Raw genomic sequence first — 25,864 nt, 5'->3', positions numbered from 1 at the left:
TTAATCATTAATAGAGAGTATCAAAACTCTTTACAAACTGTTCTGTATTTTAACAAATAAATACTGTGTTCTTTCTAGTTGGCTTTCCCTTATGGCTCAAATTTCGACTGAAACTGGACACACGTATGTTTTAGGTCAATAATTCCTGATCTTTTTTAGCTAAAATCACCTGTCGTTATCTTTTCCTCTGCTGTCTCCTCCCTCCTACCACTTTGGCTATTTTCTCACTCCCACCAGTACTAGCAGCGTCTTCGTGGGTTCTGAAGAGCTTTTCACCTCGCTGCTGAAATGTTGCTGGACCTTTAGACACTATGCAAGTGCTTACATACTCTGTATGCTGAAAAGGGAGCAAAACTCTGCCCTTAGGCAAGGAGAAAACTTAAACTTAGGTCATGACCAGTGGCTCATGGCTGTAAACATCTGTAGTCTACTTATGAGTATGTGCCCTTTAGATATTTATACTAGCAATAGTGCACGCTGAAATCTTGTTAAAGGTTTTTCTTTGACTTCTGATCTCTAGCTAGGATAATGTTGAAACCCAGCATAGGTGCTTTTAATTTTCATTAGGTGTTTTTCCTCTCTCCATAGGCATTTGTTAAAATGGTTGCACGCCATATTTCCTTCCTAGAAGAGCAAGTGCTTGAAGCAGTGAAGAGCCATGGCACCTTTCTTAATACTGTTTGCAAATTATTTCAGTGTGCAACTATCTCGTCATTTGAAAACGTGAGTATTTTTAAAGTTGCTTCCAGCAGATGGGAAAGTGATGTTAAATACCCTTTCTGTATCAAATGTGGCCTTACAGCAGATTTAATTATTACTTTTAAGTGGTGTAAAAGAACTAGCTACAGTTTGATTCTATAAAGGGAATTTTTTTTTTTACATTTTTTAAAATTTTCAATAATTTCCTTTTTTTTAAGAGTTGCTGCTTAGGCATTGAATAGTTCCAGGAGTAATTTTTGAAGATCTCTACGTTTTGCTCCTGAATGAAAAGATTTTCTCTGTACATGTATATGCAAATTGGAAGCTTGTTCTACATCATCTTACAGTGAGAGACATAAGCATAGATTGTTCTTTTTATTTAGTCTTTGTTTTTATGTCAATTATGTCGAAATGACTTTGTAGGGTCGTCCATGGATGAGCACTAGAGGGGGATGAGAACTCTTTCAGTGAGTTGTAGTGATGGTTGCTGATAGAAGAATGTTGAGAGTCAGGGGTAGTGAGATCTGATGTGGACTTGAGGAAGCTTTATGTACTCTTCATCCTTTCTGTCCCTGTTCTTTTCCAAGAATGTCTTCATACCACTTACCTTTACACTCTGTTTTCCTTCTCTAAGCTCCCAGGTCATTCTCTAAATCTGTAGTTTCCCCAACAATTCATCACAATCTCCAGTTAGCCTTTTCTGAACTCATCCCTTCCATTCCTCCCTCTCCATCTTGATGTGAATCTGCTATGTTTTCAGTCTTAGCATATCTCTATCAGGATCCTTGTTCTAGTTTCAACTACCTCCCCGCTTTCTTTTGTCCCTTCTGTATTTCCACCATTATGTTTCCCTCCTCATTTTTTTCCAAGGGGCTTCTGTGCCAGTATGCATAATACTGGGTAGGCAATAATACACAGGTATCGGTGACCACATATGTACAGCTGAACCACTTCAAATTTTTGTCTGGTGTCATAGCAACCTCTGAAAGCTTCAGTTGCAGGAAAAGTCCAGTTCAGTTTCTGCAGATCCAGGACGAATCTTAACTGCTTAAAGAGAATAATGAATATTCAGTCTGGTCAACAGAGGCGTGGACAGGAGATGGTGCATACTTATTTCATCTTCAGCTGTCAAACTCTAGTGAATCTTTAGAAAACCACAGTTTATATAGTCTCAGTAAAGAGTTGTAACTTGGCCAAATTTGGTAATATTTTCATAGGAATGGGAAAATATGTCCCTGGTATGAGGGCAGTTTACTGCCAATTTAAAATCTCTGCTGTAGCTTATGAAGGCATTGGAGCTTTTCAATAGAGCTAAACAACACATACTTTTCCTTAATTTCATTATCTGAATTGGCTTGATTTTGTTCTCTAAAACTTTCCAAACATGTTAAACCTGCAGCAGATACCCAGTCTGGAAAATATATCAAAGCTGGAAGTTTTGCAAGGTTGGTCTGCCTATACAAATAACTGGGACGCCAATAAGAATGTGGAAAAGGCCAGACTATTTACTCAGAAGCTGGCTTGAGTTGGACTTGAAGACAGTATAGTGTTTTCAATTTTTTTTCCCTTATAATTACAAAGAAAAATTTTGAAATATTACGTAATTATGTATTCATGCTTGCAGGCATCTTGGAACGATAATATTAGCGAACAAAAGAGAAAAACAAATAGGAAATGGTGTAGCTTCCTACTGTACTGATCTTATCCCTTTCTCCCATCCTTTCCCCCAAAAATAGTACATCTAGAAAGCATGGTGAGAGAGGTAACAAGGATGAGCACAGATGAGGAAAAGTTCTCTCAGAGGAATTTCTAAACAGACAAATCTCCAGCCTGAGGGAGGACAGGACAGGACAGGATAGAGATTCGTTAAGTCATTCTGTATGTGAGCAGGTGAATAGAGAATGATTATTCACTCCCTCCCATAATTCAAGAACTAGGGTCATCCAATGAAATGATCCGCAGGCAGGTTCACAATACAAAAAGGGAGGTACTTACTTTACATGATGTATTAATATGCCACAGAACTTATGTCCACAAGATGTTACATATTCTCAAAGCAATTAGACAAATTCATGGGGAAAAAAAATCCAACAATGGTTATTAAACAAAATATCTGTCCTTCAGCCACGAATTCTTGAAGACTGGGAAATAAGTTTGTGTATTTACCCTTTAAATCTTTCCCTAGGCAATCCCTTCAACTGGTCACCACTTCAGAGGGATTATTTGGCTGCATGGACCTTTGAATGATGCGGTACAGCTGCTTGTTAGTAACTTTTACACTGGTTCTCACTGTAAATTCTGGCTCTGAATGACAATGCTCTGTGTTGGTAAGGAATTATTCACTTCTAGGAGAAGTGTGCAGGAAAGGATTGAATTGTTTAAGGACATAAATGGAGTTTGAATTTCTACACAAATTTTCCTTTTGGTTTGACTGTTGCCTGAAACTTGAGTAAGATCCCTGCCAACTATCGAAGTTTCTGTACGCTCCCCAAATCTGTTTCTTTCTAGTTGTCCATCCCCTTTCCCCTGTTATGTAGGATATCATTGCAGAGATGCCCCTTTGGCATCTTTTGCCATTTGAAAATTAGGACTGTCCTGACCATTTTTGTAGGTGAGTTTAACTTGTTCTGAATTGATAGTGTCCAGCTTGTGTATCTTCTCTCCGTAGCCTTGATCAGACTGGGTAAAAAAAGTTTGAGAGTTCCCTTCTTTCTGAGTAGTGTGCGTGCATGTATATGTATTTCAGCTAAGTTTTTTCCTCTTCTAATTAAACATGCATGCTATTTTAAACGTTAGGGAAATCTCATTGTTTTGCAATTATATTTCAAGGTGCAGCAAAATCCTGTAATGTTTGTCTTTTTTATCTTTGTGTTTTTTGAGTATTCAGAAAGTTGTTTCGTAAAGACTTCCAGTGCACAGTAACACTGGGAAAGGTGTCTAATCTGTGGGAGAAAAGTGAGTAATCAGAATTCACTTTTTGTGTTAGGAATATCCAGAGGTGGTATGAAAAGAAACAGCCTTATACTAAATATAAATTACAAATATGACTGGGTAAGTCTGACAGGGTATAAGAATATAACACCTCCTGAGGGAACAGAACAGAGGAAATAACTTTCTCTTGTGAAGTTTGTGGCTCTGTGGAAGAAAAGCTTTTCTTCTGTAGAGCTTGAACTTTGTATGGGAGAAACTGTGATTTCAAATCTTTTATCCAAAGATGTTTTCTGTGCCCTGGCTGAATGGGGTTCAGCAATCTTAGAGAAAGGACAGGAAATCTGTTTTAGAAAACTTCAGCATGTGGAGTTTAAAAAAACCACTAGTATCTTTTCCAATGGAAGAAAACTGAATGTCAGCAACTCTTGCTGTTTTGTCATGCATCTTGTGATATCTGGGATTTTCTTAAAGCCAGAAATTTTCTTTCAATGTCATTGGCTGACAATCTTAAATGTTTATTTTTAGAGTAATTTTTAACCCCTGTATAGTTGCAGGGAAAGGATTATAAAATCATTACCTCCAAAAAATCTCATGCAGATGGCATGAAGAAAAAGATGCACGTTTGTTAGATTTTTTTTTTTCAGAGGCTCTTTATTGTCTCTTTTTCTTTCTACTAACACTGTCATCTCTAAAACAGCAGCTGCTTATCTGAGGTGGGGTTTGCTGCCTTGTCTTGGCTCAGGTGCTGGCTAATGGTTTTTCCTGACACCTGGGGTAGATTCTGGGAAATTGAACTGGGAAATTGCTAATGGGATATGAAGCATTCTGTGTGTTACTTTATTAGTTCATCCAAGCTCAGTCATGAGCAAAAGTTATCGATGAGTTATACTGACTAAAGTATCTAGGAAAGAGACCTGTACTTAACAGTTCTTTTCAGTGGTTACCAGTGTGAAGTGTGGAAGCGGACATAGACTTCTGGCTGCAGTCTCCATAGAGTGGTAGTAGATTCATTCTCTGAGAGAAGAAAGCTCAGAAGGACTAAGGAGCTATGTAGAGTTAAGGTTTCGCTTAATGTAGAAGACAGCTAGCTGGGTTTGAATTTTCATAAATAAATCTTAACAAAAATAAGTAATTGGAATAAGAAATCTTTTCTATATTGAGACTTTGCATTTTTCTTACCTTTTACAGATCATCCTTCAAATGTAACTTGATGTCGGTTTTAGCTTCTCTATTTGCTACATATTACCAATTTTTTTTTCTTGAAGACTCTGAAGAAGCACGTATTGGGATTTCTGTTACTGTCTTTGCCACTGACAATGTGTGATCACATATATGTCATGCTCTTTCTTTGTGTCCTAATTTACCTCACAAGATAATGTTTAGTGTTTCCAAAATGCTGTGAGATTTTTCTGACAGCCTTGAAGAAAAATAGTTGTTAAATTATTACTAAAACATACCAGATGGGAAAGATGAGAAGAGAGAAAACAGAGCAGAGTATTTCAAAACTGGGGGTGTACTATGTTCATATTTAAAACTCATTCATTTTCAAGTGCTGAATACTACCAGCCACTTTTTTAATAATGGGGAAAATAAAAAAATCTGACATGTACTGAAATATTTAATGTTAAGAACTTTGGGGGCACATTCAGCTTATTTTACCTGTAGCTATGCTTGAAATTCATCCAGTTCCATTCTGATTTGGACTGGTTTTGGGAGCCCCAGAGAGGTCACACTGGTTCTGTGTTGAGAAAAGATAACACTTAAAAATGGGAAGATTCAAGTGAGGGGATGCCGTAGGCGCAGAAGTCAAGGTTTCGGCTACCCATGGCTTTAGCCCGTATTCGCCTGCTTCTTTGAGGGAGCCTACACAATTCTCAAAGTTAAGCGAGAGTTTCTTGCCAGTTTGCCAGTCTGGCGTATAGCTGAAGAGCTTGAGAGAGGCTGCAACACTGTGCTTGGACATCAAGCAGTGCCACTGGTTTGGAGGAGCAGATGAGAGTGCTTGGGGCTTGAACACTGCACACAGGAGCAGAAATACACACATGCACACACCTGTGTCTTGAGAACATTAGGGAAGGCTGGGGGAGAAGTGGGAGTTTGGGCTGGTGGGATCCAGCAGGCACACATACAACACTGTTGACAATAACCGTATGCAGTTTTCAAGTATGCATGAACAGAAGTCAAAATACAAAATAGTGCCTGTTTCCACTTGAGCCAATCTTGTCTGAATGCACCTAGAACAGGTGTAAAAAGTCTTTGCACTAGAAATTTCATTGTTAGACTGTCCAAAGCAGGACAGCACAGTGGCACATAAATAAGGATTTGTGCAGCACGTTCTGAGTTACATACATAGTGATGGGGAGAAACTGTAGTGTAATTGCTGCTCTGTAGAGAGCAGTTGGTGCAAAAGGCCTCTTGTACTAAACAGGTGCCACTTAGGGGAGACATCAGCTTTTAATTGAGCCATCATGCTGAAATGGTAGTGGAAAAAAAAATTCTCTAGCTTATGTGCAACAAAGAAGTTAAAATAACAATCCAGATTCTTTTTTTTAATCAGTGCTAAGATTGGCTTCTGACTTCCTGTTCTTTAATGGGAAGGGATTGGGCCCTTTATGTTTTGAAGGAGACCGAGCCAATTCCTGTTGCAAAATTCCAGTACTGAGATCAAATGAATGAATAGAAGCAGTTACGAAAAACTTGATTTGTCAGAAAGCCACCTTCATTAGTGCTCTCATCTCTTTTCTATCATAGAAATTGTTTTTAAGCTATAATTGCATCTCACTGACAAAAGCTTCTGGCTACATATGTAAAGACTTGTAAAACACTGCCTTTCTGTAAGCTGGTATAATCTGTGCCAGAAAACAGAAACCCAGCCTCTGCATGTAAAGAGCTCCTCCTCCAGAGTTCAGTTTCAGTGACTCTATTGGTTAGTATTGTTGAGCTTTAAATATATTCTGCAGTACATGGTTTACTAGGCTTTGATGCTTGCTCTTGAAAGGCAAGAAAAAAATCTTCCTTCAGAAATGTTTTATGTAACATTGCCCTGTGCAGAGTTAAAGTGAATTAGTTACAGAAAAGATTTTAGCTGGCACCAGTGAAATAAGCGGTAAATGTCTCTTCACCCTCCCCTTTTCTTATGTTCCTTTTGGCTGCTCCTGTAAGGAATGCAGCAAGCAGTGGCTACTGCTCACACTACTGATTTAAGCATTTGCATGTTATACACTGCAGCTCTGCACTGGCCTGTCTTCTGGGGCAATATAGGATGTCTTCAGTTGTATCAGATTTTCTGTTTGTACTTGTGTTTCTGTCTTCTGTATGAGGCTCTGTGCCATTATATTGTTAAACAGGATTGCGTGCACTCATCGTTACAAAACAGTGCGTGTAAAATACTTAGGGTTCACAATCCCAGTGGTTCAGGGTTCCTATTCATAAACCTGTGCTGTGCTGCCGTCGATTCTTAAAAACCCAAAAGCAATAAAATAATAAAAGATAAAACTCAGCTGCTGTGTCTCCAGCATGAATGCTCTAGGGCCAGCAGAGCAGGACGTTGTGAAAGGTGCTGTTGGGTCCCTTTCTTAGCAGAATTACTTGTCTGGATTTTTCTCACAACATCCCAGTTTCTTTGTTACAGGTGTGCCATTTATACATCTGGTGTTAAGGGACATTAACCACATTTTCCAAGAGATTAGAATTCTCTTACTAAAAAAGGATGACTGTTTTCATGTTTGAGGGTTTCTTTGGTTATACTATTTTTCTCAGTTTATACTCTAGCAGCTACTTTTTAAATTCTAGCTGACATATGCAGAAACATACTGCAGCTTAGATGATGTTAGGGTTAAACATTTCAAATGGATTATAATACATTGAGAAATTATGTTCTTGCCAGCCATAGTTGTGGTGAGCTTGTTGGGAACTTTGTTTTACCATATTTCTGTGGATTATTGTCTCCACAGCATGGTATGCTCCTCCACTTATTTCTGTAACCATGTAATATATACTTTTGTAATGGTGTCTCATTAGAGGAATGCCTGTAGAAATTGTGGTCTCGGTGTGCCAACAGCAAATATTTCTGTGTTTATTTTGTTCCTATTTTTAATTCTGCACAAAAAAATTGACCTTTAAAATGATTTTCTGTTTACAAACATTTTACTTAAAAAAAAAAAATCATAATTTATAGTGGGGGCTAGATGGCTTAATTAAGATCGGGGTGCTAAATTTTGAAGCACGATTGACAGTAGTTCCAGGCACAAACTGCCTTATGGGTAAACACACCAGACAAATGGGCAAAAGGAAACACATGCACCATCTTGCTGATGGGAATTGGAGGCATACAGAAATGAAATGACTTTATTATGGTTATACCATAAATCTACAGTATGGCCTGGCACTACACTGAAGCGTCCGCAGAACCCTGAGTAGGAGACTCTCTCTGCATGAAACTTGTTTGCTGAACTATCGTTAACGCTTCAGCTTTCCACCAGAAGTCCTTTTTTAAAGGATTCAAAAACAGGTGAACAAAGAATCCATTTTATAACTGGATAAACTGGTACAATACCCAAGAAGATACTATGAGCTAGTAAAAAGTTTAAATAGAAAAAGCCTCACTCCAGATATTCCACACAGAGTCATTTCTATGTTAAAATTTGGATGAAGTTGGCATGAGGGAATTTTGGAGAGGAATTTTTATTCTGATTTGGCTTTTATAATATGGAACACATCGTAGCTTGTGGATTTTCACAGTATCCTAAAGTGATACTCAAACAGGAGCAACTCTCATATAAATCACTCTTATTGTAAATCAGGTTGACTTTTTCTGGAAGTACATTTATAGATTAAGATGAATGAAATATGAAGGCTGGGAAATAAAGATCTTGGTCCTGTATAAATACTTTAAAATAAAGTTAACGGTAAGTATGTATATAGCTATCAACTCATATGCGAAGTGATCCACGAAATAGTGTTTGTGAAATCAGTCTGAATCTTAGCTTTCACTGAAGTACTTGAGATAATCTGCGTATGAGGTGAGAGGTAAAGTGAAGAGTCAGACACTGGTGAAATTTTTTCTTCTCTCCCTTTTAACAAATGACCACAGTGCTGCTTAAAGCCACATTGCTGTTACTAAATTGCCTGTTCTCCTCCAAAATGCCCTGGGTAAGCAAGGTCAGATAGAAGGTGTTATAATTTTTACACAGGCATACTCTGACAAATGTGGATTCTACTTTCTTGAGCCGAGTAAAGCCAGAGTCTTTTTCTACCCCTGTGGCATAGTCTGCTCATGGAGTTTACTACTGCCTTCCTGTCTGCCCTCCCCCAGCTTCACACAGATGTCCAATTATCTCCCCCCTTCCTCTACATTTCCTCCATTTCCTTGTGCTGCTACATAGATGTTCCTTCTTGGGACACCCACCACCTCTTAAAAGTATTTTATCAACTCATTTTCAGTGCCTGTGCCTTTTCTGTGTGAGACTGTTGCATATGGAAGTCTCCTGGAGGATTCTACTGGCCTTCTCTGTGACTCATTTTCCTGATGACTGCTCTTATCTTGGTGGTTGTTCGTAATTCCTCCACTTGGATTTTGTTTGGGACCTTTTTTTAGAGTTGCATGTCATCTAGGAGCATGTGTAACTGTTAAATGCATTTAGAATAAATACCTGTATTACAGGGCAATAATGAGAAACAGGAATAACTAGAAGTCAAACAGGTGAAGTGGGTGCCAAGCTCTTGTGATGAAGATGGCAGTGCCTGGACGTTTTGTTGGCATGTTGAAGTTTCGTTTTCTTTCATATGCTGGGATATTAACCTGGGCAGTTTAGCGGTTGCTTCTGCAGTGTGGAGGGACACTGGAGAAGAGGCAGAGAAGCCAACTGGGGTTGAAAATCACTGCAGCTGTCTTAATGCAAGCTGTTCTCTCTTTGAGCTTTCAGTTTAATGTATGCAGTCTGCCACATGAATTCTTGAAGTAGCTCTTAAATGGGTAGCTGTAAAAGGGGTAATCTTGGTCCGATACACTTTTGAAAATAGGAACTTGAATGTTGTAGCAGGAGAGACGCACACCTTTGTTTCCTAGCATCAGAACTCTCAAGGAAATAAGCAATTTTACAGTAGTCTCCAAAATTATGAAAGATGTTAAAAAAATCTGTGCAACTTTTTTTAGTACAGGGAAAGCTACTCACAAAATGAATTCAGATCTCAGGAAAAGGGCAGTAAGGAAGGAACTGAGGACAGTAATACTTAAACATATGGGTTTCATTAATGTGAGAATGAGTGAAGTGTTGGAAATGCTAAGTGAATTCAAGAAACACCTGGGCTCCTTTGCAGAGAGGAAAGATCTGGTGAAAGATCTGGGGTGGAAGTTAAAAGGCATGAGTTTTAAGTATGAAGGATCTGGGACCAGATGAGGGTGTTTTTCACTATAAAGAATCCATTGTGTTCAAATATTTGTGGCATGAATATGTCCTGCTAGTGTCCTTTTATCAGTTGTGTGCGACATAGGCTGACATTTGTTTACTTTGGTTACGACCACAGTATTTTTTTTTTTTTCTTCCCCACTATTTCCAGTCATCAGGAATAGGACCCCAGCAGCAAATAAAGTTTTACCAAAATCAAATCATGGTAGGTAACGTTGGGAATTCATCCAAAGAAAGGTGACATCCAGAGAAATTACGCTATGCTGTAGTTTTATGAAAGTAAAATAGTTCTATGGACTAGTAATAGGAAATGGATGAGAGAGATCTTTAGCCAGAAGTCACAATTTCAAGTTTCGTGCACTGACTTTATTTTTACAACTGGGGCATATATTGGAGCCAGTGTTTGTGCACAGTTACTGTACAGTGACTTCTGTGAAAAGGTTTTGTCCAGCTTCCAGTGGATAGCTTTCCACCTCATGCACCATCACCACATGTCCTTCTCTCCCTGACTGCTTCTGTAAAGACACTTGTTTTGGAATTTGCCCATCTAGATCAGGACCTGCTGCTCAGTGTATCTGGCGTACTAATGGTAGATGTCACACACCAAAGTGGTCCATCAGATGCTTCCTTTATAAGCACCCATTTAAAACATGACACTTGTTAAAAGGCATAAATGCAGATCTGGCGATTTTTTTTTTTGTTCTTTTTTCTTCGCAACAGCTAAGCAGAACTTCATGGCATGTAACTTCAGAAATATTTATTCCTTGCTGACCTGGTGCCATAGCAAATTCCTTTGCACTTGCATTACTGAAATGCTTGAGTGCTCTTTAGGATTATTACTAGAAGCACACTGAATATCAAAAGAAATACCATTTTGGCCAAAACTAAAACAAAGCTTACCATCGTGTCGTGGCATCCTCTAAGTCACAGGCCCAACTTTTGGGGCAAAATGTTGATCACCTTTAGTTTTCAAGGGGGTAAGAAGTTAGGACTTTTTTTAAGCTAATTTTTGAAAAAAAATTAGTTTAAAAATTGCATGTTTCGCAAAGTGGAGAAACATTCCATCTGCTGGTATCCATCCCTTCCTGACTGGGCCATTTTCTGTGGCTGGCAGGCAGTTTTGTGCGTGATGTAATGGTTGTGTTGCAGAAAAGGTGCTTTGCTGTGCTGGAGCCTCTAGGAGCCGTAGCGACTAGCATTTTTTTCCAGAGCCTCCAACACAAGTGCGCACACGCAGGCACACGCACACACGTTCATGCGTTGGTTCCCTTACGCACTCTGTCTACCAGCATATTACCCTTCCCCCACCTCTTTTACAAAGTGTTTTTCCCTGAGGCAAATTTCTTGCTGTCTGGAGTACCAAACATGCACAGGCACTTTCTTTTTTCTTTAAGATTTCCTAGTGTAGCTATTATAAGGCAGCAATAGTTAAAAAGACTATTTTACATAGGTCCTTCTGTTTTTAGTAGAGAGATAGAGTGTGAGCGTGTGTGCGCAAGTAAAAAAATAAAAATAAACCCATAGTTTATGGCTAAGTGAGGCCAGGTTTCTCCTATTTCTTTTTTTTGAAGTGTCTTTACTCAGCAGTCACATTTTTTTCTTGTGGTAAAAAATGCAACATGAGCAGATGGCAAGTATTAACACATGAAATGCAGTGCCTGCTTGAAGTTGATTTAACAGTGCTCTAGGTTTCTGTCACTGGCTTTCAGTTAGTTAAGTAGTGTTTACAAGTTAATGAATTTGTTCCACTTGAAATATTTGATGGTATGTGCTGAGGTTCAGTGGTAAAGGGATCCTTTAGGAGTAATCGAGGAAAGCATGAGGTTTCTAGACACTGAGCTTGAGGTTTTGGGGTTTTTTTTCCTTTGGCTGATTTTAGCATTTTTGCCACTAATATGAAACTGAAAAGAGAGGCAGAAGGAACAATAGTAGATAGCAATACACAGCCTTTTCTCTTATGTTGTGATACTGCTTTGAGCACTGCAGTGATACCATACCTTATAGCAGCTCCATATTTGAACCGTGTAGTTTGCAGTTTCCTTTCTATTTAATGTTCCTAAACCTTAGACAAGGATTTGAAAAACAAATAATGTTTTATGTAGCAAATCGGGAAACATTTTCATATTTCTATGTGGTCTGCTTCCATGCTTGCTTTGGAAGTATGAGTGCAAACTATTAAATAGGCTGCTATATATAAATTAGCCCACATTTGGCAGCAAAACTGCCTAGAATAGGGTGATCAACTTCAGTATATTTTCAGTTCATGCGTAAGACTCCTTACTACAACACCACATGCTATCTACCTAATAACATTTGAAACTAAGCCAGCTCCAAGAATTGTACTTATAGTAAGAAACAAATATTGGTTGCTGGTAACTGAGCATCATACACACTTAGTATTTTACACAGCAAATTTCTCTCTGCATAGAATGCTCCGTTTGTCAAAACTACCCAAATACCTAAACCTGCAAACCAGTATTCCTCGTCGGGCAACCTGTAAGCATGAGCGCACAGAAAGAGTTAACATATTTTACTATTTGAGCAATCGGTGCCAAAATAGTATGTTTTAAAGGCTTAGCTGAAATTTCTGGCATTAGTTTTTGAGTTTTCTAAAATTGTAGATTTTAGTTTTGTTACGGCTTTTGTAAAATATGTTACTCACTTTAATAACAGTTTATTCAAACAGGACTGAAGGTCAAGTTCCTTTTTGGAAAAAGGGTACCATACTTAGTTCACCTTTGACTTGAAATGTAAGATTGTAACTGCCAGATAAGACCAAACTAACTGCTCTGAATATGCATGAGTGTATCTGTAATACCTAAAAACTGACAGTGATTTACTGTATCCTTTAGGAAGGCTTCTCTCCCAAGTAAACAGTGCTTAGTTAAGTGTGGTTAAGATCAGTCTGCGAGCACAGACAGCAGTGCAGCTTTCTTAACATGGAGGCCTGAGGTCGCAGGATTTTAACTACCTGAGAGATTAACCCCCTGCCTGTGCTGGGGTGGTCTGTGCTCCTGCTGCACAGAGTTCATACACTGAAATGAGACTTGTTAACCCATGCGTTTTATTGGGCTTTATGGATGTGTGACATCATTGGCAGCCAATCAGAAAGTGCTTTAGGGCAGAGTTTAAAAGCTATTTCATCATATATTTATATTCAGTGCAGATATTTTTGGGCTTCAGGAGCATTCATTTTGTCGCAGAGTCCATGTGTCAATATGGCTTGAGGGGAAAAAAAAAGCATGCAAATAGCATGTTTGCCCTTGTTTTTTGTAATTCAGTTGGGTGGTGAAATGCTATAGAAAGCGTAGCTGGTACGCTGCAAAACAGTTATTATGGAAACGATTTTCTTCCTCCAGCAGCAGTAATGCTGCAAGCCAATCTTGGGCGATTGTTGCGTGCTCCTTGCTAGGCTGCTCCTGCTTAAATAGCCAGACCTGCAAATATTTCCCAAGCTGCTCTGGTTTGCCAAGAACAAACATGCAAGACAGTCTGCAGAAAATGTGTGTGTGCGTGTGTGCACGTGTGCCAGCCAGAGTCACCCCGGCAGCTGGGCTCGGCTCTGCTCAGCTGGAGTCACCCCAGCGGCTGGGCTCGCTCGTCCCAGCCGGGCTTGGCTGGGTTCGGTTTGGCTGGACTGGGCTCCCCCCGCCCATTGGCCAGCCCTTGTGCAGCACCCGTGCCCTGGTGTGCGAGGCACCTTGCCTTGCCTTTGCATCATCACATGCAGACTGTATAATTCTCTGTTGGTTGACACAACTTTACCTACTGAAGGAGAACCGTTTGCTGATAGTGTCTCTTCTAGAAAAGTCTGGTTAATCCATGCAACTCCCCCACCATTCCTGATTAACTCTTTCATTTCCAGAGTGCCCCCTGTAGCAGGACCATATGGGATTGTAAAACCAAACTATTACAATAATTCCAGACCGTAACAACAATTTTTGGTATCAGTTGTTACTAAGACAAAATTGTATTTCTTTTTACAGAAAAAAAGAAATGGAAGCTTGTATCAGTGATGGGACTATTATTACTTTTATTTTTGTTTTGGGCTGCTTCTCCTCCCACTTAAGCACTGTGGCTGTGCTCATGTCAGGTTGCTAAAAGTCGCTATTCACGTGTTCCACGACGGGCCTGCAAAACAAGTACAAGTGCAGTGCTGACTCCTTCATCCTGTTGGGATCCCAAAGATTTTATCTGCTCCAGATCAAAAAACTTGGAAAGAAGTCTTTCAGATGCTAGCTGATTCTAGCACGCTGTTCAGTGTTCACAAATTATTTAGAAAATGAGGTATACAATGAGATGAGAAAGCTTGTTGACATAGTTATTTTGAGATCACAGAAGTGAATGCCAACTGTAGAGAGTTGTAGGCAAACCTTGCAACATTGAGAGACTGAGTGGAAAAACTTGTAGCCAAAATGCAGTGTCAATAAATATAAGGTAATGCAAATGGGGGTGATGTGAGTGAGCCTTATGTGTATGGTATTGGTCTCTGAACTAGCATTTTTCACTGAAGAAAGAGATCATGAAGTAATTACAGATGGCCTCATGAAAACTTTCAGCACACAGGTCAGTAGCAGGCAAGAAAGAAAATTGAATGCTAGGAATTATTAGCAAAAGTGCAAAGAAAGAAAATAAAAACCTTATTGTGCCATTCTGTAAATCTGTGGCTTCATCTTTAATACTGACTGAAGTTCTGGTTCTATTGCAGCAGAACTAGAAAAGGCATCTAGAACAGGAGTTTGGAACCACATCCCTTTGGGAAACAGCTAAGCAGACTATGGTTTCAGTCTGATTTTCCACACTGAGGAAGAATGCACTAGAGTTCTTTGAAATCTAAAATTGCATGAGACAGTAAGTAGAAATTATTATCAAGAAATAGACTTAAAATGAACTAAAGGAATTTTTTTCATGCAATATATTAATGAAGTTTGGAACTCACTGTTGCAGTTGTAAATGAAAGATTTATGTATGTTAAATTTGATGAGACAAAGTAATTTAGCAAAGTTACCTTTCTATTTCTAGGAACGCCTATGCTGCAAATTTCTATAGGTTAGGAGAGTATTCAAGGCAGGAACACTGCATACTTGCCCTGTTTTTATACTCTAAGCGTCAGCTGTTGGTCTCAGCTGGAGACAAGTTACTAAGCTTTGATTTGACAGTGTAGGCATGCTGGCTATTCTTGTACTTGTGGACAGATTTCTTCTTGTACTACTGTAGAACAGCATCACAGCCACTGACTAGAGGTTGACATCTAAGCCAAACCTCATTGATCTTTGTTTCCTGCTGTATTACTCTTGGAAACTGAGTGTAATTTTCCATCTCCTATGACTTGTGGATGGGTCAGTCTCTCTGTCTTCCCAATGAGCATTAGAATATTGTATATTTTGCCAGGCTAAACTGCTTCCAGTTTCGCCACATTTCTAGTATCTGCTGGATTGTGCAAGGTGCTGTGTGCTTTCAATTCCTGTTGCCTTACATGGAAATATAGTGGGACTAGACATGGAAATATAGTGGGACTAGGACCTGTCTGTTTTAATATTTTTCCTTTATGAATACTTTTTCTAGCACTGTTTCTCTGTTAGGAATGTTGAGTTTGTTCTAACTGTGAAGTCATCAGGAATGATATGACTATGATGTAACTGTGGATAAGGGGAGAGCAGTTGATATCCTGTACCTTGTGTTTAGGAAGTCTTTTGATACAGACACCCACAGCGTCCTTGTATCCACACTGGGATGTTATGATCTAGATGGGTGAAAAAACTGATTAGATCATTAGACTCAGAGTAGTTGTTAATGGTTCGTACTCTACCTGGAGGCCAGTTACAGGTGTAGTTTGTCAGACATTTGCCTAGTACCTTTATCAGTGACCTGGAGGAGGAGACAGAATGCACCCTCCTCAAGGTTGTGGACTGCAGTGAACTAAGGGGTGTGCTCCAGAACAGGGCTGCCTTTCTGAGGATATCAGCTGGCCAGAGGGATGTGCTCATGTGTGAATCTTATTAAATTCAACAAGGACAAGCACTAAATCCTGCACCTGGGACGGACTAACACCCTGCTATGGTACAAGCTGGGGATTGACTGGGTGGAGAGCAGCTCTACTGAAAAAGACCCAGGGATCTTTTTAGATGATAGGATAAGCATGAGTTAGCAGTGTGCCATCAATGAAGGCCAACAGATGATTGGGCAGTATCAACAGAAACATGACCGGTAGATTGAGGGAAATGATTATTCTTTTTAACTGGGCATTCCTTAGACTTTATCTGGAATACCACATCTAGTTTTGGGGGCCGCAGTACAAGGAAGATGTTTATAAACTTGATTAAGCTCAGGGCAGGGTCATCAAGATGCTTGGGCTGGACAGCAGGATCAATGAAGAGAGGCTGAGACAGCTGAGTTTGTTCAGCCTGAAGAAGAGAAAACTTACCAGGACATAATAGCAGCCTTCCAGTGTGCTTAAGAAGTTTCCAAGAAGATGAAGCTACGTTCTTTAGTGAGGTGCACAACAGGTGAAGGGGAGACAGCAGTCATAAATGGCAATGGGATGTTCTGACAGCCTTATGCATTCCTTCAGTGCTGCTGGACCTAGTGTAATAAAATTGGTGAGTGTATGTGTGAAGTTTCATACTGCTTCATTGCCCCCTTTTTACAGATAATAGAACCGAAGTACAGAAACTGTAAAGGCTCTTGTTTAGAGTTACTCAGACTACATCCAAATGCTTTTCTAGTATGAGCTTGAGCTCAGTTGCATCTCACATCCATACTGCCTGATTGCTTGTTCATAATCTCAGCCAAGGAGCTGGAAGGTTGTTTTGTATTATGATAATACTGAAACAGCAAGCCAGCTTGGGAAGCAGGCTCTTTCCTCGACTTGGCTACTACTATTGACTTAGAGTGAATCATTTACAAAGTTAAGGAAAGGAGCGTGAATTCCTTGTGCTTTGTCATGTCTATTTGGTCAATCTTTTTTTATTAGCCTTATCTGATTCCCATTATAATTACAGATGCCTTCCTGAATATAATGCTGCCTCATGCTTCAGCTGGATGGTATTATTTTTGTTTACTTTTGTCTGTGTTATTATTCCAGAAAGTGAAAGCAGTTTGAGTTGTTCCTTGGGGACCTCAGCTGCTGTTCCGTGTGCAAGAGGCTCCAAATGTTCAAATGTCTTAGATGAGAAAATGTGTTGGTATGAATTGATTTGCAAAGGGACGTAGAATTTGAGGCTATTACTATTCTGGTATTGTGTGTGCTTGACTCAGACATTGCATTAATAAAGAAAAAGAAAAAAGTGTTTATAAAAGTCTAGGACTGACAGCCTTGGAGTCTGCTGTTTATGCCTTAACTCGTTGTTTCAGAAAGACTGAAAGCCAGGATAAGATGCCTAGTTGAGACTCCCTAGCCATTCACTTTAGCACCTTTGAGGAAAAAGCTATCTAACACCTGCTTTGAAGGTTTGTGGATATAACTCTCAGTCCCCTGGGAACTGGAGTGACACTGTCAGCAAGTGATACATTAATGAGTAATGAATAAATTCATTTTGAGTGTTGGATATGAGTAACAGACATAGCAGCAGACTTGGACTTTGCCCATTTTGCTTGGAGTGCCACTGGATAATGTGATTGCAGCACCTCATTTTTTTAATTTATAATTTAACTTGTGCAAGAAGGCAGAAAACCTACCTAACCCTAATACCACGTGGGGATTCCCCAGTAGTTAGGGAATGGAACAAATATCCCAGAAATGCTGAGTTTAAAGCTTAGGGTTAACACGAGTAAGACCACAGGTAGAGTTCAAGTAATTTACTGCCTCTGTGCCTCAGTTAGAATCACTGAATAATAGAAGTTAGAACTTTTGGAGGTCATCAGGTCCAACTCCCTGCTGAAAGCCAGGTCAACCGAAGTTAGATTAGGCTGTCCAGGGTCTTGTCCAGTCAAGTTTTGAACATCTGCAAGAAGGGAGATTTTACAGCCTCTCTGGGTAACTGTTCCAGTCTTTGACCATGTCATGATGTAGATTTTTTTTCCTTATGTCTGACTGGTATTTCTCTTTCTGCAACTTATATCCATTGCCTATAGTTTTTTTGCTGTACAGTTCTGAGTCCAGCTCTGTTTTCTCTATAAGTAGCTCTGTATTCACTCTTTAGATAGTTGAAGACATCAACTAAATTGCAGTTCTCTTCTTCAAGCTGAAGAAACTGTCTGTCTCAACCTCTCACCATAATGTACGTGCTCCAGCCCCTGAGCACCTTGATTGTCCTCTGCTGGACTTGCTCCAAGTATGTCAGTCCAGTAAATACTTCATAAACCGGAGCATGACGCCATATGGTGTGGAATATCCCTGTGGTCAGTTGGGGTCAGCTGTCCCAGCTGTGTCCCCTCCCAGCTTCTTGTGCCCCCCCCAGCCTGCTCGCTGGTGGGGTGGGGTGAGGAGCAGAAAAGGCCTTGACTCTGTGTAAGCACTGCTCAGCAATAACTAAAACATCCCTGTGTTATCAACACTTTTTCCAGCATAAATCCAGAACACAGCCCCATACTAGCTACTGTGAAGAAAATTAACTCTATTCCAGCCAAAACCGGATACAGTACTCCAGATTCAGTCTCATGCCAAAATAGAGGGAAGTGATCACATCCCTCAGTCTGTTGGTTGTGCTCATACTGATACCAGTATGCTGTTAGGTTTGATCACTGCCAGAACACTCTGCTGATTCAGGTTCAGCTTCTTGTCTCTGAGGACCACTAGTACTTTTTCTGCGAAGCTGCTTTCTAGCCAGCTGTTGATTAGGTTGGCTAACCATTGTTTGCCCTTATTAGATCTATGCTGAGTCTTTTCAATCACCTCCTTTTCTTTGAAGTGCTGGAAATGGATTCCAAAAGGATTTGCTCCATATTTTCTTTGGGACTGAGGTTAGGCTGAACATCCTGTAGATCCCTGTATCTTCCTCCTTGGTCTTCTTGAAGGTAAGCATGACATTTGGCTTTTTTTCCAGCATTTAAGAACCTCCTCTGGATTGCCCTGACCTTTAAGATGATTGACAGCAGCCTCACAAGAATGTGAACCAGGAACTGTAGCATCCTCAAATGCATCCATCTGGTCCCATGGGCTTTGTTGGTTTTTTTTCTGGGCTTTTTTTACCAGTTTGCTGTAATAGTCCCTATTTGTATCTGCCCCTATCTTATGCACTTCCTTAGGTTGTGCCACTAGACAGGGACCTGGGAATTCTGGGAGCAGGCCTTGCAGTAAAAACCACAGCAAAGAATGCAGAGTTATCTTACTAGTAAAATGAGAATACTTGTGTTAGAAGGATATTGTGAAGGTCAAATGGCCAGTTTCTGCCCTTTGTGCTCCTGCAGGTAGAAATGCTAGGATTATTGTTATTATTTATGTTAGTTTGTCTCATTCTTTCTTTCACTCCTACTCCCTTTTGGCTTTCCTGAAGATTAACACATGAGGAGCAGCCCCAAATATATTACTGCTTCTTGTTCAGAAGTAAATTGAGAGACTGAGAGTGCTGAAGCCAGGGTAGTCTGCTTTAGGAAGCCTCATAGACACAGACTGTCAGACCAATCACAAACAGCAACAACAAAACAAATCCAGACTTTCCTTTGTAAATGACATGTTCCTTCTGGCAACGGTGTATTGGGAAAATGATTATATTAGTGAGAAACTAGATCCATCACTGAAGAGAAGAAGGCCTGGTGGATAACATGCCTAAGCACAAAATCTTAGACTATACACTTAGAGAGAACACATTTTGCAGTGAGATTCTTCAAAGCTGTCACATCTCTTCTGCATCCCACATTCTTTTGGCAGGAGAAGAGCCGCTGCATCCTTGTCTTTCTGTCTCTTTACTGAACAGCTAATAAACTGTACTTTCCCATGGCTTCAGCAAGATTATTGATTTGTGCAGTGATCATTATTGCAGCTGTTGAATAGACCTTTGCTGAAGAGATTGAGGGGAAAAAAAAGGGGATGTTGTGGGGTTTTTTTTCTCCTATGCTTTTTCTAAATTCTCTTGACTTTATCCCATTACTATTTATGGAATAAAAATAGCTGTTTGACTGTTTTTGCATGTTTTCATGATCCTGTACTTCACAAAGGGAAGCCTGATTTATTGAAGAGATCCTAGTCATAAGTAGTAAGTGAAAGGTTGTCGTTAATGACTAATTTTAGCCAAAAGGATATGTATGATGCTTTCTGGAGCTTGCTCTGAAGTGCTTACACGGAATGTTTAGAACAACAGGAAGAAAAAGCTTATGATTTATAATAATATGATCATGCTAAGAAGGATAAGGCGTGTGCCTTCTGAGTTACAAAGCAAACAGGTGAGGGAATGACCTTAATTCTAATCAGTAAATTTCCTATTTCTGTTGTGTATTATTTACTTCATAAGCTGTTTAAGAATGAAACCCACCCAGTCAATCTGTGAACTATTTACCGTGCTTTTGAGACAATAAATAATACTAGAAAGTGATATGATTGCCTTATGTTTGGAAACAGTATGCCTCAAAGTTTATATTGTCCTCTAATTAGGAGACTAGTAACAGACCACCATAGGAAGAACTTCCCCCCCGCCCGGTCTGTTGGTCAATCAGAGATAAGAAAACTGATGCAAGAGTCGGTAATCATCTGGAAAGCCTTCACAATAATCCCACAGACTTGAAGGAAAAGGAGAAGGTAAGGTGGTCTTCAAACAGAATTCTGTAAAGAGTGACTTTGCAGAGGTTGTGATTGGAAACTTTTTGAGTGCTGTGAGTGAGGTCAGGTGTCCAGCTCGGCTGACTCCAGCTCATGGCAGGTGTAGGTACCACAATCAGGAAAGAGACTTGTATTTTCTCAGGGAGAAAATTCTGCAGCTTGTGCTCCTCATCCAGTCACATTCTGGGCTTAAAGAATGACAGATAGATTTCTTTACCTTGCTGGGATAGTAAAGGTGCTGTGCATGTCAAGAATGGAATCCAACTCTTGCAAGTCATACTGGGTAAAATATATATACTGTGGGAGATAAGCAAAAATTGGGCTCTGAAGCTTGTGTTCTGAAAATTGGAGTGGTTTGACATTACTATGCTTGCCTTAGGACAGAAGCTACTACTGTCCTGAAGAGGAGAACTTACACCCATGCTCTGGCTTTTGCAATTAATAGTTTTGGCACCTTAGTACAACCTACCTTCATCAGTGATTTAAGGTAGTGTGCCAAACTGAACTAGGATGGCTCTGATGTGGCGACATAGTTCCTTCAGCTGACTGAGAGAAAAATAACCTCTGGGGGAGGAACGGGGAGGACAGCTGTAGGCGGTGAAGTCTTAAACCAGTGCTGCAGGCTCTGCTAGAATTCCCCTGTCAGTCCCGATTTAAACCTGGACTCCGCCATGACTTGCTGTCTGTTGGGACACATCACACAATCTTTCTGCCTTGGTTTCCCAAGGTGCAGTAGTGTTTGCCTAATTTGTAAGGCTATTGTTAGGATTAATCGTCAGTCTATTTTGAAGTTGCTAATTAAAAGGTGATTCGTTGATGCTGGTTAAACAACTTTGAGAAACTTTAAGAAGCTTCTGAGAAGTTATATTAGTTAGCTAAGGATAAGCCTTAACACTGGTTTTACACTGCTTGTTTCTTCCCATTTGTGTAGATGATGTACTCTGTTACATCTTCAGTGGCATGTTTATTCAGCACATGCTATAGAAAAGCTGAGTTTCGTTTGTCTTGGCACAGTGGGATCAGTAGCCCCACAAACAGGAGATAAGAATTACCATGGAAGCAAGCCTAAGCAAAAGAGGTCTCTCTGATGTGGCAGTAGTGGACATCATACCCCTTGTTCTCTTTTAAAAACATCCTTATTATGCAAGTACATCCTATGTACTTTCTCAGTGCATAGTAAGTGTTTAACAGAGAACATGTGGGTGAGGATTTGTTGTGCTCAGCATCAGAGCTGATGTGTGAAGAACATGTGGGTTCTTTAATTCATACTTTTCCCAAAAGGGTCTCGCAAGAGTCCGCTAGCACTGTGCTGGGTGGGCTGGCAGCAATCAAAAGAAGACTGGTTGGAAAAGTCAAAGTTGATAGGTTTTTAAGAAGTAAGTTTTTAATGTTGAACTTTAAATCTATTTTAGTAGAAATGAAAATTATTTTACCATTATATAAAATTATGTTAAAAATTAAAATCGAGAGGAATCCAAATGGTCATTTTTGAAGTTTTGCTGGAAAAAAGTAAGAATGTTTGCTTGGATGGAGCTGCCCCGAAGAAAGAGGTTTCAGTTTTTGCCCTGTTTTGATTTCTACAGTCTAGGTATTGATTTTAATACCTGCAAGAATGACCAAATCTAAGAATGTTTGCTTGAATTTGGAGCTGCCAAAGAAAGAGGTTTCAGTTTTTGCCCTGTTTTGATTTCTACAGTCTAGGTATTGATTTTAATACCTGCAAGAATGACCAAATCTGAAAAATAATTATTGCCAGATAGCCAAGAATCCCCTTTTATCTTTCATAGCAGAGGTCAAATTGCTGTTGCAGGTTTCTGTAGAGAAGCGCTCCTTGAGCTGCTTCGTTGTCTTTGGATATCTGCAGCGGTGCTGATCCACTCCAGGAAGCTTCGCCGTCTTTCACTGTAAACTAACAGGAGCAAATATGTTTATTGGTGTCAAGGGGAAGGTATATTAATGCTGTTTCAGGTGGTAGGCAGCAGATGTAAAAGAAACGGATTCAGGAGCTCTGGAAACATGAATAGTACTTGAAGCAAAGTCAGCACCACAGTGCAGCAGCATGGATGGAATATTTTATTATTGCTCCTTTCTCTGCTTTGAAGCAGCAGAATTGATCAGAAGCTCATTTCAGAGGGATAACTACCCCAGTACAGTTATTGTAAATACAACTAAGTTGAACTACCAAGACTTTAAATTTGGTAGCCTTAAAGGAGGCTTTTTTTTTTTGGTGGATCTGGAATGATTGCTGTCAGCTGGTAACTTGAACCTTTATTCTTACTCTTAAGTTTCCAGAGACACAGCATGTGGAAGGCTAACTTCTTTTTTCTATGTGAAATAATATCCTTCCTCCTTTTCTCAGGTAATCTACTATTTTCTCTGTCTGTGAAAATAGCTCGATGTTTTAGCTGTAATGGTCGGGCACACTGCAAATAGCCTGGATAAACATACTGTTTGGAATAGGGTCAGAAATCCTTATAATGATGCCAAACCATTCTGCTGGGGCACTTGGTGGCTGTAGCAGTGCCCCTGCACCAGAAAGAGACCATACCTACTGTGCTTGCCTAGCTGCTTCCCAGAGTGTATTTATTATACACGTAAGCAGGTGAAGTGCTACCTGTTCCTGATCTGTTTGGGAGGCTGTTGGGAGAGACAATAGCCAGGGATGGGCAGAATTGTCTAGCTGGGCTGGGCTCATGGTCCCTGAGGGGTAGATGCCCTACATCTGCGTTATAAAAGCAGTACCGAAGTGGATTTCTGGACCATCTTGTAGATATTTGGATAGAGGGGAAACAATTTTCTGTGTCCACATCAGCAATTCTTAGAGCACTTGCCTTAAATGTAATGTTGTTGTGCAGGCTGATTTAAGTCTGGCTATGAAAATGAAACCGAGCAAGCAGACACATACAGCCCAGCATTTATTTTTCTTCAATAGAAGGTACAATCTAACTGTCTGTGAATTAAGCTGTTTCCTGGATGTGATGCAACCTGTAAGTGATCACCTTTTGACCCAGCTTTGCTGTTCTGATGCTGGGTTGCAGTTGTCAGAGCAACCACTATGCTCTTAAATGGGTCATTTTCTTACTGCTCTCCTGTATTTAGCTTTATCAGCTGGAGACCTGGCTTTTAGGGGCTTCAAACTGTATTTCTCAAGGGGTGCTTTCAGTGCTTTAGACACTATGTCACACAACTTGTCTCCCTGGATAACTTGGCTGCCTGTTAAAATGCAACTGACTGAAGTCTCTAAAGCTGCCACCAGAAGTTTTAATCTTTCAGGCATGATTCTACATGCCATTTCTTTTATTTGCCTGCAAGTGCAGAATTGTTGTATGTACTTTATTTTTCAAAAGCTCTCTCAAATGTTTTAATCCTTTCATTTCTACTATTTGATCTAGCTTCATCTAAACCTGTTATACTTCCTTCCAAATGCTAAATTCTTCTATAATTCCTTTAATCTTTATTTCCTCAGTTTATTCACTCATTGTTGGATCTTTAAGTTAATAAATAAATAGTTTCCAAGTTTGGGACAAAGAATACAGGGGTATAGGGCATCTTAACAGAAACCTGTTTTCAGCTTGTGTTTTTCAGATACAGTGTAAGCTTGCTACACTATGCTGCGCTGTCTCAAGCCTGACCTAAGAGGCAAGTTAAGAGGAAAAATAAGGATTTATGTGTTTGCTCTGAATAGGTGCCATAGGTGCTTACAGACGCCAGTGAAATGACAGAACCTTGCCCAAGGCCTTTATAGCCTGGATTAGACATAAACACCGTTTAGTCATATGGGCACTTGGCCTTCAGCAAGCTACTGCTGTAGTCAGTGTCACCAGTGGTTGTATGTTACAGTATGGATGCCATCCTAACGAGAGCACCTACTTTCATAAAGGCCATAATCTGGCCTTTATTAGATTGTGACAGACATGAATCAAGTGATCAAGAGGTGAAAAGCTATTTGCTGCTACTTAAACCTTTCTCTTTTGATGTCTTCAATAGGCTTTGGAATTTCAAGACACTTTCTCCCTCTTCTTGCCCCCCTTGCCCCCCAGCAGGCAACTATATCACTTTTCCTTTAAGTTTCACAGTGGCCTGACCACAAAGGAATTATTTCATCTTCAGTCTGTGTGATGTGCACAGCACAGAGATTCCTCATGCCCTTGTCTCTTAACCCTGTGTGGCACTTGTACCATTGTGAAAGAAATATTTTCTCAGACCCCTTCCTCATAAAATACTGTCAAGTCATATGGATTGGTATCTTTGCCTCTCATTTACTATTGATTCAGCAGCTATACTTTAAGATAATGAAGATTGAAGTAGTTCCTTTAACAAAATCTGGTAACAAGAGTGTTCTTGATCAAAGTTTGGTGTGGGTAGATGTAAAACAGGAGGAGTCACTTTTGTAAGTATTTACGGCACGGTTACAGGAAGTGACCCAAAAGAATTACCTGTGTCAAGGGGGTATATAGAAAACATATAGTACCCGCAGGTCAGAAGGGACTAAGTATATCTATGAATCATAATACCTGTAGTACTATGTAAGTAATAAGGTATTATTCATCAAAGTGTCAGGCTACCATTGCAGGGAGCTCAAAAACAAAAACAAAATCCCAAAACCAAACCAAAACAAAAAAAGTAAATTCTCATTGCAATCATGGCATCATCTATTTGGAGGAATTCTGGATATAAGTGCTAAGAATAAGCAGTTCTAAAATAACCAGTTACAAATCAGAGTGGGACAATGGTTTCATGAGCTATGGGAAATCCTGAGTCTACTTTTAAAGTTAGTTTGAGAGGCTCATGTCCTTAGTTAAGTTTGATTGCTCTGATCAGGGCTTTCTGCAAACAGATTGTCGCTCAGCCTGTTAAGTTTAATTACTGTCATTCATAACACTATTCCTGCCTTGTTTTCTCCTGGTATGACCACTGGCAATATTGCCCTAGAAATGAAGGACAGATTATTTTACTTTGAAAATTGGAGTGATTTTTAACTTTTCTTTCTCTCTACTTTTATTTTATGGAAAATACAGAAAATGTTAGTATTCCCCTGTGAATTGTTACAGCTGGCTGTTTTTGCAGCTTCTTTGCTTAGGGTTTTTTCTCCTTCCTATTTTGCAGAGGTGGACCTTGTCACTGGTAGTTCTGA

At 39.8% G+C, this 25,864-nt stretch overlaps 1 protein-coding gene across 1 annotated transcript in view; it reads left to right on the top strand.

The window, feature by feature from the left end:
- BCAS4 (breast carcinoma amplified sequence 4) overlaps positions 1–25,864 on the top strand; it is a 33,706-nt gene that overhangs the window by 6,633 nt on the left and 1,209 nt on the right. Inside the window, exon 3 of the mRNA XM_009274086.1 lies at positions 589–723. Within this exon, the coding sequence (XP_009272361.1) occupies positions 589–723 (135 nt within the window). The remainder of the gene's footprint in view (positions 1–588; positions 724–25,864) is intronic.

This window comes from Aptenodytes forsteri, unplaced genomic scaffold (genome assembly GCF_000699145.1).
Source record: "Aptenodytes forsteri isolate BGI_AS27 unplaced genomic scaffold, ASM69914v1 Scaffold159, whole genome shotgun sequence".
Classification (NCBI taxonomy): Eukaryota; Metazoa; Chordata; class Aves; order Sphenisciformes; family Spheniscidae; genus Aptenodytes; species Aptenodytes forsteri.
This window is presented reverse-complemented; position numbering and strand designations above follow the sequence as displayed.